This window comes from Gorilla gorilla, chromosome 2, assembly GCF_029281585.2.
Source record: "Gorilla gorilla gorilla isolate KB3781 chromosome 2, NHGRI_mGorGor1-v2.1_pri, whole genome shotgun sequence".
Classification (NCBI taxonomy): domain Eukaryota; kingdom Metazoa; phylum Chordata; class Mammalia; order Primates; family Hominidae; genus Gorilla; species Gorilla gorilla.
In genome coordinates, this window is record NC_086017.1 from 167,808,729 (window position 1) to 167,821,930 (window position 13,202).

A 13,202-nucleotide genomic window follows, 5' to 3' on the forward strand; every position below is an offset into this window, starting at 1 on the left:
AAGTCATTTCTTAGTCAGCTTCCCAGAATGGGGTCATGAGGTCACAATTGGGTAATGGGAACTTTAAATTCGCTCATGTTTATAGGGATTACAGCTTCCTTCTGCTAGAGAAATGTGATATGAGTAGACACACTACTGGGCAACACTTCACTCCTAGACTTTGTGAAAATAAATCTCCCTCCTCTGCAAATGCAGAATATGGCCCACTGCTCCTCTTTTAAAAAACACACTTTTAAGACCTCCTAATTAACCTACATGTAAAATGGATGAATGAACATGTTTGCTATGTAAGTTTGACAGTGGGGACTTTCTTAGGTATGGTAGCAAGTGGCTCCAGCGTCTCCCCTAAACTTTAGATTTAATTATGCAATATCCTACTAACTTTCTCACTTAAATATCTAATATGTGTCAATCTTAACAAGTCCAAAACTACATTATTGTTTCTCCCTGTTCCCCAAAACATGTTCTTCCTACAATCTTCACCATCTAAGTGAAGGACAGATCCATTCTTCTAGTTGCTCAAGCCAAAAACTGAGGACTTATTTCTGGCTCTTCAGTTTCCCTCATACACCAAATCCGCTCAGCTTTACCCTCAGCATGTGTCCAGAATCTAACCACCTCTCTCCATTATCATGATCCAGGCCACTATCATCTCTTGCTTGGTCTATTAACTAATCTTCCCGTGTTTACTCTTTCCATCCTCTCCACACAACACCAGAGTGATCCTTTTAAAAGGTAAATTATATAGATTTCTGTCTCAGGGTAAAATCCAAAGTCCTTACTATGGGCCAAGCCTAAAAGATTTTATGAAATCTGGCCTCTGGTCATCCCTTTGACCTCATCAACAGTACTCTTGTTCATTCCACTCCCATCAGACTGGCTTCTGTGATTTCCCTCTAACATGCCAAGTTTGTCCCTACACATGCTATTCCATCTACCTGGAATGCTCTTTCCCTAATAGCTGTGTGACTTATGCCTTCGTTTTCCTCAGGCTTCTGCTTAAATGTTTTCTTTCTGGGGAGGCCTTCTAGTAACAGCACATCATATTTTTTAAAAACACTTCATTTCCTTTTCCACAGCACTCTCTAACACCTTATGTAGAGTGACCACACATCTTGGTTTTTCCATGACAGTCCTGATTTCAGCTGTACTATATTGACATAATTGTGAATAATTATTCTCAAAGTGTCCTTTTTTGATAAAGTATGTGGTTGTCCTGCCCTTACCATGTCTTATTTTTACAGCTTTCATCGCCACCTGATACCACCTGTCTTCCTCTTATTAGAATGTTAAGAGTTGACCATTTATTTTATTCTCTACTGTATTCCTAGCACTTAGAAGTACCTAGAACACAAATGCTCAAGAGTATGTGTTGAATGAATAAGTGAAGTCATCGATTACCTGATGTATGTCCAGTGCTCTACTGGGAACCAAAGAGGAGAAGACAAATACAACACAGTCCCTATTCAATGCATAAGGCCCATGAAATTTAAATATATATATTTATATATAATAAATATATATATTTATTTATATTTATTTATATAAATAACTATATTTATTAGTTATATAAATAAATATATTTATTATACAATATATATTATTTATATATATTTATTTAAAGTGGCTCAAGTGATTCTCATGTGCAGGCCAGTTTAAAAACCCAGGAGCTATCTGCCTAATGGAGGAGTCAGAGATGAAAGGCAGGTGAGCATCAGAATGATCTCTCTTTAGTGAATGGCTAGGATGTCCAGTCTGCCAAAATCACCATATTGAATTTGGACATCAACATGAAAAGGTATGCTGTGTACAAGAGACTGCACAGTGAGGCTGCCAAGGGGTATTAATGAATTCAGTTCCTAAATTCTATTACTGTGCTGGGGAAAACAAAAACAAAAACCAAAAAAATAAAAACAAAAACCTTCTTTACTATAAAAACAGAGTATTGGCTTTTCAGTGCCTGAATAGCAAAAGTGGGAACTCTTCATGGCCAAGAATGTCTTTGACAGTATAAGAAGTGGGGAGAAGAAAGCTTTCCCACAGAGAACTGTATCTGGGGCTGGATTAAAATGAGCACTCAGTCACAATTTATTTGTTGTAGGAAAGAGATTTGTAACCAAACCCATGCACATAAACTCTAATTATTTCTTCAGGATAAATTCATACAAGTAGAAGTGCTGTTAACTCAGATGATCTCTGCACACGATTATCAAGATCTTTTAGTTGGGAATTCACTTGTTTTTTTAAGTAGAGGTTTTAAATTTTTTTTCTATTGGATTTTAGATGTACCCCAAGTAAAAAACAGCTGAGTCTCTTAACATTCTAAAGAATAATACTTCTAGCTACTTTAAGAAATCTGCTGATGGTAATCCTCTTCTCTGACAATATAGTTAGGCTTAATTCATCATCTCTATGCAACTGTTCCTCAGGGACATGGTTCCAGGAACCCCCAAGATACCAAAATCCGTGGATGCTCAAGTCCCCCATAGAAAATGGCATAGTATTTGCATACTATGCACATCCTTCTATCTACTTCAAGTAATCTCTAGGTTACTTATACTACTTAATAAAATGCTATGTAAATAGTTATTATATTGTACTTTTATTTGCATTAATTTTTTATTGTTTTCTTTCCTAAATATTTTTGATCTATGGTTGGATGAATCTGTGGATGTGGAGTGTGCAGATGCTGAGGGCTGACTGTATTTGGCCTTGCATGTAAATCTCTATTATGGCACTTACCATGCTAGTGTGTTTGTTTTCCTACTTGGCCACACCTGTAAGCCACCTCCTCCCCACCCCCAAATGTTTTAAAAGACTATGAGCTCTTAAAGCAGTAGTGCCTAGAGAATTTCTGCAAAGTGCAGATTCTCCTGACCTGTTCTCTGAGATTCAGGAGGACTACAGTGGGACTGGGGCATCTGCAGCAGGCTTTCCCAAGTGATTCTGGGTGGTCAGTACACAGACTTCCCTACAAGAAACTAACAAGTGGAGACTGTCTTAGTCACCATTGCATAACTACCGCTAGATAAATGTGTGTGGAATCAATTGATTGAATGATCAGGAAAACATCTGGGGATTTCTCTGAGGAAATCATCACATACAGCCCTAAAGCCAGTTAGATCAGACAGTACTTTCAGTATGTGCTGTAAGAATTACTCAACAGGTCCAAAACTGAAGGGGATTCAAGAGAATACTTGACTGTGAGGGATCTTGAGAAAACAAAACAGTCAAGCAGATGATTAGGCAACTTACAAATGCAAATCTTACATAATCAGAATAGTTTGTGATCTTGCTTAAGCATTTTAGAACTTGTCCTATTCACACTTTTATCTGTTTCATTTTCTACTAGGCCTTTTAACCCTCACCTTTCCGAAACAGAAGCACTCTGGTGCCTCGTCAGAGGCAGAGAAAAAAGTGAGTTTCAAGAGGGAGGAAACTATAACTGAGAGATATTTTTAAAACTTGGAAATGGTCTGCAAGGTGCATGTTCCATCACCTTATGAAAATATGAATTTTAAGTTTACATTTATCAAAGCATGTTCATGACAGGCTCTAAACCAACCTACCTTTGAGGTTACCTTTAATTCATTAATTCACGTTTGTTAACTTCCCTACCTTGTTGCTTGACATATTCCCTAGGAGCATTTTCTAATCTTCTCTCGCCAACATCATATTTGAAGTAAATAAATTACACCCAAATCTTATCTTGTTCTAGAATCCCACGAGTGCAGAACTCCTTCTCAGGGAAATAGGGAATCTTCCTTTGGGTAAGTTCCAGGAGTTGGTTCATTATAATAACATCAAGACGGTATTTTTAATAATAAATTTTATATGTTTAAAAAAACAGTACTTCAGTTGCCTAGAGAATAATAGTTTCATTTTATTTATTTATTTATTTAGACAGGGTCTTGCTCTGCTGCCCAGGCTGGATTGCAGTAATGCGACTATTTATTTATTTATTTATTTATTGAGGCAAGGTCTTGCTCTGTTGCCCAGGCTAGACTGCAGTAATGTGGCCATGGCTCACCGCCACCTCCTTGGCTCATGTGATCCTCCTGCCTCAATTGCCTAGTAGCTGGGACTATAGGTGCATGCCACCCTGCCTGGCAAATTTCTTTTTAAAAATTTTTGGTAGCCAGGTGCGGTGGCTCACGTCTGTAATCCCAGCACCCTGGGAGGCTGAGGTGGGCGGATCACGGGGTCAGGAGATCAAGACCATCCTGGCTAACACGGTGAAACCCCATCTCTACTAAAAAATACAAAAAATTCACTGGGTGTGGTGGCAGGCACCTGTAGTCCCAGATACTCAGGAGGCTGAGGCAGGAGAATGGCGTGACCCTGGGAGGCAGAGCTTGCAGTCAGCAGAGATCATGCCACTGCACTCCAGCCTGGGCAACAGAGCAAGACTCCGTCCCCGCAAAAAAAAAAAAATTTGGTACAGATGGGGTCCCACTGTTTTCCAGGCTGGTCATAAACTCCTAGCCTCAAGCAATCCTCCTTCCTTGGCCTCCCAAAGCACTGGGATTATAGGTGTGAGCCACTGCATCCAGCCTCTTTCACTTTAGATATATGAGATTCATGCACATACGCAATTTTGAGTTAAAGAATAAATTACTCTTACATATACACTCATAGAAAATGTTATAACTTGGACTTAGCTCTCTTAGATAAGGAGTTGTCAGTCTGCCATTTATGCAAGTTGGCTGTATTTCCCATATACAGCATGGGGAATACTGTCTTTTAGTACAGCAAAGCTACTAAAGCCTTTGTTTTCAAATCTCAGGTTTTTCATTCTGCTCTGAGTCATGTTATTCACAGTTTCCTTATGTGGTAACCAAAAATGATTATCTTTCCACAAGAAGGATGTTAGGAAATTAACTAACAATTATGAAAACAGAAAGCAATAGAATATTGGTATTTACATTTGATAGCACTTACTATTAATGAAAATGAAAACCGGAGGCCTTGGGTCACTTGAAATTCAAGTAAGAAGGAATGGCTTTTATATTAATAAACTGTTCATTGTAAGTACTCTACTGATAACTGATCAGTCATGCTAAAGGGAAATCCAGCAGATAAGAATGACAGAAATTATCAATAAAAGGAATTGGAAATTAAAATATTTCCATTCTATAAGCATATTTAAAGATAATTTGGCCAGGCACAGTGGCTCATGCCTGTAGTCTAGCACTTTGGGAGGTCCAGGCAGGTGGATTGCTTGAAGCCAGGAGTTTGAGACCAGCCTGGCCAACATGGTGAAACCCTGTCTCTATTAAAAATACAAAAATCAGCTGAGCGCAGTGGCCCACACATGTAATCCAAGCTACTCAGGTGGCTGACGCAGGAGAATCACTTGAACCTGGAGGTGGAAGTTGCAGTCAAGATTACGCCACTGCACTCCAGCCTAGGGGACAGAGTGAGATCCTGTCTCAAAAAAAAGAAATTAAAAAAATAAAGATAATTAAATAGCTTATTAAATAGCTTAGAGTCACATATAAAAAGTATACACACGCATATGCCATATATACATATATATTGCATGTACATGTGTCTTTTGTACTTTTGAAGAGTGCTCAGGGAGGAGCCACATCTTATTCATCTATGTGTACTTATAATATTTAGTCCAGTTACTAGAATGTAGTAGATACGCAGTGAATAAGTTATGAAAAAAAGTGAACTGACATGTGTAATTAGAATGAACTAAATAAACAAAAAATACTATAATTACTTGGAATATTGAACAGCTATTTGTTTAAAAGACAGTATTAACATGGAAAGCTGTTTATGACATAATGTTAGGTAAAATAATATAGAAAAATACCTTGAATAAATAAGACAGATTATAACTATATCAAAGTGTTAAAATGAGATTTAGACAGGGTCCTGTTCTATTGCTCAGGCTGGAGTGCAATAGTGTGACCATAGCTCACCACAGCCTTGACCTCTTGGGCTCAAGCAATCCTCCTCCCTCAGCTTCTGAATAGCAGGGACTAGAGATGCATGCCACCGTGCCCAGCTAATTAAAATTTTTTTTTTCCGTAGAGATAGGGGTCTCACCATGCTGGCCAGGCTGCTCTTAAACTCCTGCTCTCAACTGATCCTCCTGCCTTAGCCTCCTGAAGTGCTGGGATTACAGGCATGAGCCACTGCGTGGCCAAAATGAGACTTTAAAAGGTTCAACTATGGGCATCGTTATTTCTTCTACTTCCTGTTTTTAATTAACATGTTTCTTAATCTTACAATAATTTGGTATATTTACAGAATTATCAGGAAACGTTATAGGAGTTGTATTGCTTTGTGACAGCTCTTGTATTTCTGACATACCAACTCACATTACTATCTAACTGGTAGAGCCTAGAAGACTAGTTAGGAGACATGATAGTTTATTAGCTAAGAATGTGTTCATATATACATAACAGATAACAGTTTAATAAAATTGGGATTTACTTTTTAAACATATTAAGTCTAGAGGCAGCCAGTCTAGGATGGCTGCAGCAGTTTCAAGATGTCATGAGTAACCCAGGTTCCATCTTTCTGCCCCAGCATCCTTAGCTTGTTGCTTCCATCTTTGTATTTTCCACATCATATTCACCTTCATTTTTGTCATGAAACTCCATCTCCATCCTGTTATTATTCTAGAAGAAAGAACAAAAGAAGAAATTCAAGGGGTGACTCTGTATTAGGAAAGGAAACGCTTTTCTAGAAATCTCAAGCATGTGTCTAGAAGTGTATCCCATGGCCATCCATAACTCCATGGGCTCTAGGGAAATGAATTTTTCAGCTAGGCACATTGTCATCCCTCCTTCAAAAAAAGATGGGCCACATCCGAGGTAGAGATTGTAGAGGATACCTTTTCTGGAGCAGTAAAACTTCAACAGTCTGAGGGGCCTAAATCCAAGATTTTGAGTCCAGAATTTGGTGCCATTTTTCCCTTCGAGGCAATTAACATTCAGAAAGCAGTAATGGAGAGAGGCTGAGAAACTAGCCAGAGTTTTCAACTGCCTCAAGGGGAGTGGGTGTGGGATTGGGTGGGTAAAAATATTGAGTTCAGGACCTAAGGAGGAAAGACTTTAAGTTGGAACTGGGCTATACCCTGGAAGTAACTTTTAATTATTCTCTGATTGGATTAAGGTGGTCTGTCCCTAGTCTAAATGACTACCAATACGTCACACCTCCCAATATTCACAATCTTGTGTAGTTCCTTCCCACACTGATGCTGAGCTTGGCCATGAGACTTGCTTTGGCCAGTGACACATTAGTAAGCATGATAAAAGTAAAGGCTTGCACATTGAGGCTTGTCTTTTTGGAATGTCCCCTCTTGGAATCCTAAGATTATGATGCTGTGAGGAAGCCTAAATTAGCCATATGGAGAAGCCATGTAGAGAAAAACCAAGGTATGTAGCTAACAGCCTTCTTTCTGTTCCAGCATCCTTAGCTCGTGGCTTCCATGTCCATATTTTCCACATCATGTTCACTTCATTTTTGTCATGAAACTCCATCTCCATCCTTAAGTCCCAAGACTTATGACCCTAGTTAAGCCATTCCAGCCAGGCCCCAGCATGCCCACGCTAATTGAAGCCCCAGACATCATGGAGCAGAAATGAGCCACCTGTACTATGCCCTGACTGAATTCCTGTGCCAGAGAATTCAGAATCATGAGTAAATAAAAGAGCCATTGTTTTAAGTCATTATATTTTGGGGGTGGTTTGAACACAGCAATAAATAACTGAAATACTACTAAAAGCATAAAGAATGTATAACAACCTAATTGTTACAAGGGAGTGGAATTAATAATCTACAAGAAGGCACAAAAGGACAGAAAAGAAACAGAACAAACGAGAAAAATAGAAAGCCAACAGTAATATGGTAAACTCAAATATTAGCTTCTAGGCAATTCTATGTATGAGTAGAGACTGACCAAGATCTTGTCTCAATAAGATTTTAAATGTAAAGATTTTCATCTTTTATCTATTGTCCTCTGAATTCCGCCCATATCATTCTCACCTTAGTTTAATGGCCCTGCCTTGATGCAATTTGAAATAAGCTGCTAAGGAGATAACACCCTTAATCTATTCATTGCTGGTGCGCTTACCCAGTCTGGTTTAGAACAGTTTAACAAAGGCTTAGAATCATAATGTCTATGATTATTACCTCTTAGCTCCTAGTTTTACTGACTTCCATGTCTGGAATTACCAGCACTTTTTTTTTCGTACATATGGATTATATGAACTAAATGTATTGTTTCTTCCCTCACCACTGAAAATCTATTCAATATATGGAGTTACAATTCAAAGTATTTTACAACCCAGAAAATATGGCCATTCCGTATGTGGTGTGTATTTCAGAGGTGCTCTGCAAGCTCCATGAGGACAGGCATGAAGTTCAGGCTACATGCCTGGTACGTAATAGACGCTCTGACAGACATTTGCTGAATGAATAAGTTAGTCACTACGGCGTTTGTGGGCTTTAAAACACAAGTAAATGCGCTTCTATCGCCAAAACCTCACAGCTAGGTTTCCCTTCTGCAAGGTGGCGTACAAGGCCCACGAAATAGTCGGCCGCCGCAGGTGCGCAGCCCGTACAGCCTGTCCGGCTTGGGGCAGGCGACCTCGTCTGGTGGCAGTGGGGGAGGCAGCCGTTTGCTTCCTCACAGGGTGTGCCGGAATCAGAGGCTGGAGGCGTCTGGGGAGGAGGCAAATAAACAAAGCCAACCGCACCGAAACGGGTCGTTCCGTTTCACATCCTCCCTCGGGTGCCTGGGTCTTCTCGGAACAAAGTGACCCTCCATCTGTCCGCAGGCAGGTGGAGCCCGTCCCACGCGGCACGCGCCTTCCTTCCTCACAGCCGCGTGTAGACGCGGACCCTCAGGGACACTGCGGGCGCGAGAAAGGACACGCCCCCTCGCGGGAGCACAAGTCCACCACACACAACTCGCGCACCTCCCCTCGAACGAACGCGCACGCGCGCGCAGGGGGCGGGTCTTCTTCCCGACACCCACTGAGCGCCCGGCCTCCTAACCCCACCCCACCGAACTCCGGCCGCCCAGGCTCCGCCTCCGCGACGGGCCGTCGGGAGGAGGCGACCGGAAGCCACTTAAAGCAGAGATCGAGGTGACAGGCGAGCTGGCTGGACTCGGAGCGCGGTCGAGGCTTTCTGCGTTCGCGGCGGCGGAATGGCCCGTGCGCGGCTCGCCGCGTCGCGGCTCTGTGGTCCCTAGACGTCGGCTCCCGCCCTCGGCGCTGACCTCCGGCGCGGACACTGCTTTCCACTCGGCTCCTGTTGTCCGTTCTCTCAGGCTCCCGTTCAGGTAAAGGGCTCCGGGAGGGCACTGAGTGGCTGAAGAACCCTAGCGGGGAGTGCGAGCGCCGGCCTCGCGGCTCCGGCCCCGGCCCCGCGCCGGCAGTGTGCGGGGCTCTCGCGGATCGGGGTGATTGATTTTGAGACTGCCCTTTGTACCGAATTCACTCGGGTCCCGTCAGCATCAAGATGGAATTGGTTTACATTTCTTAGGCACTTAGAGCCTGTGGCAGGTGTATACATCAGACCGAGGCGCCGAAGGATTTAGTTGGGGTCGCCGGCGCCTGCCCCTTCCCCGTTCGTCAGGGTGGGGACGCGTCTATGCAGCCTCCCCCGCGGGCCGACCCCGGGTGCTCTGAGGCGCCTAGGAGCCCTTCCCAGACCCCGGGGGAGGGCACGGCAGCTACGGGAGCCTTCCGGCTACCCCGCGTTTCGGGCTGCAGCCCAGAAGTTTGGAAGATGTTTTCACGTTAACTTTGAGAGCGCACAAGTCTTCGTCTTCCTCCCCGCCGCCGCGGGAAGCGCTCGTCGCCTTTCCCCCGCGCTTCGCGGCTCAGTTCTGCGAGCCCCCAAGACCCGTTGGACGCTCCTCGGGAGGTGAGCTGAGGGGGTAAAGAAGAATTAGAGAGAGAAGGCGCTGCGAGTAGTCTCTGGGATGCAGGGAGACCGGGGCGGGTCGTTGGTCCGAAGGAAGCTGGACAGGGGTTGGGGGGCGCCCAGGCGCCTGCTGAGGGGAAGGCGGGGGCGGGGACGCCCGGGAACACCCGGAATTGCAGAGCCGGGCGGCGCCTCAGCTGCGCTGCGCGGAGTTGGCGCGGCCCGGGACCAGGAGCTGAGCAAACCGCCGCGGCCAACAGGAGGCGTCGCTCGGACCCGGGCTCGGCGCCGGGGTGTCGCGCGGCGGCGGGCGGGCAGGCTTTGGAGCGGCGGTTTTTTCGGAAAGTGCTTTTGGCCGGGAGTGCCGCAGAACCCCGGCGTCACGAGGTGAGGGGTGTCGCGGTGTGTCGCCTGCCGCTGGAGACCGGAGGATGTGTTCTTCTCATCTTTATTTTTCTGTTATGAAAACTAATTGAGGAACTAGGTTCTAGTGGCTTTCCCCCTCCAGCCACTCCTCCAGTTCTCTGCTTCTTCCTCCCAGTTTTGTTTCCGAGTTTGATGAAAGGGCAATAATAGGAAAAGTTGCGCGCGCGCGCTTGCGTGTGTACGTGCAGACACACATATAAATAAAATCGATTTAGTGTCTATTTTACCTTCATTGGGTTTGATAGGAGTGGTTAGAGAGTGTGCGCGTGGGGAAAGCACAGGCCGGTTTGGTATGGTGGAGAGGGAATACCACAATCTGTGCCAATTGTGCCTTGAGGCAATAACACCAAATGATGAATAATAACGCCTGGCTTGGCTGCTTTCCAGTTGATTTATGTCTCATGTCAGATCCCTCTTTCTTCGTGAAGCTTTCCCTAACAATGCCAGCTTACAGTGAACTCTCCTTTTTCTGCCTTTTCCTTTTGTACTTATCATGTAAATTTAATACTTCGTTATAAACTGCTTTGTATTTTACTTTTCTGAATTTGATGGACTTCTTACACATAGATTTATGACTCTCCAATTAAATTTTTAATATTCACTTTTGGGGACACTCAGTTTTACCTTTTGTTGTTGACCCACAAACAACAAAGAACTAAGCATTTAAAATATGTGCTTTTCTTAACTAATTCAGCCAACAAAATATATATGGAACACCAGCTGTGTGCATTGTGGTAGCTAGGCACTTTATTGGGCACCTAGGATGCATATTTGATTAAGTCATGGGACCTTGCGTCACAGATCTCTTTCAGTTTATTGGACAAGAGAGAAGAGGATTAATTGCTCATCACCATTCCTTTCTCACCTGGCACAATCTCAGTAAATGTTTTCAAATTTCAGTTTTTTTCAAGGGGTCTGATTCTTGGAAGAAAGGACTTTTTCGTCTCTTTCAGTAGTTGATTAGGAATCTGAAATTTGGTGTGTGTTTTATATTGTTTTATTTTTCTATAGTATGCCTTCATTTGCTCTTTAAAAATGTATATATGTAACTTTTCTGAAGACAAGAACTAGGAGGCTTTTTCTGTGTTACGAAGTTGTGCTTGTCTTCTGACACATCGTGCAGTGGTTGTTGCTAATGGGGCTTCTGTTACTAAACACACCCTTGTATTCCATCAGTAGTGGTAATGTTTTTGGGGGTTGTAAAAGTAGACTCTTAACATTCTTGGATAGTATATTAGAGCTTTCTGGATATAGAAATGCTTAACAGACTCCTGGCTTTCTCCCATATAACATTTCAATTGAGAGCCCCTGTTACTTGTGTATATTCTTATACCCTTAAATTGACTCACTGTTTTAAGTTTGAAGTTTATCTTTCATTTGATGAACTTTTAAAGAAACTTTTTGTCAACTCATGAGATAGGTGATACATAAACAACTATAAAGAGAACCGCAAAGCTGAGTGGAAATGTGGTTTCCCTGCTGTCATCATCTAGATACAGTTATTTCTACCTCCCATTTCCCACCCCACTCTAACCTTATAGTAGAAATTCTTAACCTAGCAGAATTGCAAACTCTTATGTATTCAGTCCACAAATGCACGCCAATGGCCTGTTGAAAGACTCTTCTACTTTTACCTGCTGTGTGCTTTTGAATAGCCTTGGGTGCTTTGGAGCCTTAATTTCTCAATAAAATTTAAAATTGACCTGTAAAAACTAAATATAGTATAAGAGGAATGGTTTCAGGGAATCAGTCAGGACAAAAACGAAACATTTTAATGAATGAATGAAATGCAGTTGCTGTCAGTTTGTAAATGATCGTCTTCCTTCCTTTCCTCGTAGGATTTTTAGACTCTGAGGAGCAGTTGGAGCTAATCCACATTATGGAAATGGAAACCACCGAACCTGAGCCAGACTGTGTAGTGCAGCCTCCCTCTCCTCCTGATGACTTTTCGTGCCAAATGAGACTCTCTGAGAAGATCACTCCATTGAAGACTTGTTTTAAGAAAAAGGATCAGAAAAGATTGGGAACTGGAACCCTGAGGTCTTTGAGGCCAATATTAAACACTCTTCTAGAATCTGGCTCACTTGATGGGGTTTTTAGATCTAGGAACCAGAGTACAGATGAGAACAGCTTACATGAACCTATGATGAAGAAAGCCATGGAAATCAATTCATCATGCCCACCAGCAGAAAATAATATGTCTGTTCTGATTCCTGATAGGACAAATGTTGGGGACCAGATACCGGAAGCCCATCCTTCCACTGAAGCTCCAGAACGAGTGGTTCCAATCCAAGATCACAGCTTTCCATCAGAAACCCTCAGTGGGACGGTGGCAGATTCCACACCAGGTCACTTCCAGACTGATCTTTTGCACCCAGTTTCAAGTGATGTTCCTACTAGTCCTGACTGCTTAGACAAAGTCATAGATTATGTTCCAGGCATTTTCCAAGAAAACAGTTTTACAATCCAATACATTCTGGACACCAGTGATAAGCTGAGTACTGAGCTCTTTCAGGACAAAAGTGAAGAGGCTTCCCTTGACCTCGTGTTTGAGCTGGTGAACCAGTTGCAGTACCACACTCACCAAGAGAACGGAATTGAAATTTGCATGGACTTTCTGCAAGGCACTTGTATTTATGGCAGGGATTGTTTGAAGCACCACACTGTCTTGCCATATCATTGGCAGATCAAAAGGACAACTACTCAAAAGTGGCAGAGTGTATTCAATGATTCTCAGGAGCACTTGGAAAGATTTTACTGTAACCCAGAAAATGATAGAATGAGAATGAAGTATGGGTATGTATTTATAACAACTTGTAGAACTGTTGTTAAATGCTATAGAGAAGGTAAAGAAGCTAAAAGCTTAGTAGGGTGGTTTC

General features: G+C 42.8%; 1 protein-coding gene and 1 long non-coding RNA gene across 4 annotated transcripts in view; one reads left to right on the forward strand and one right to left on the reverse strand.

Annotated features, from left to right (window-relative positions):
- Nucleotides 1–6,369: 6,369 nt before the first annotated feature.
- On the reverse strand, nucleotides 6,370–8,867 carry LOC129532456 (uncharacterized). Its single transcript, XR_008678215.1, has 2 exons — nucleotides 8,721–8,867; nucleotides 6,370–6,638 (listed from the first exon to the last, which is right to left on the reverse strand). It is a non-coding gene; the product is annotated as an uncharacterized lncRNA (long non-coding RNA).
- Nucleotides 8,868–8,968: 101 nt separating this feature from the next.
- The window catches only part of TIPARP (TCDD inducible poly(ADP-ribose) polymerase), a 32,323-nt gene continuing 28,089 nt past the window's right edge, over nucleotides 8,969–13,202 (forward strand). The window contains exons 1-2 of one of the 3 annotated variants that reach the window (XM_019024701.4): nucleotides 8,969–9,310; nucleotides 12,162–13,119. In XM_019024701.4, coding sequence (XP_018880246.1) covers nucleotides 12,203–13,119 — 917 coding nt within the window. In that variant the 5' untranslated portion in view covers nucleotides 8,969–9,310; nucleotides 12,162–12,202. Of the gene's footprint in view, nucleotides 9,898–10,067; nucleotides 10,285–12,161; nucleotides 13,120–13,202 lie in introns of those variants that run through there. The other 2 variants (XM_063704315.1, XM_019024703.3) reach the window with 2 other exon arrangements.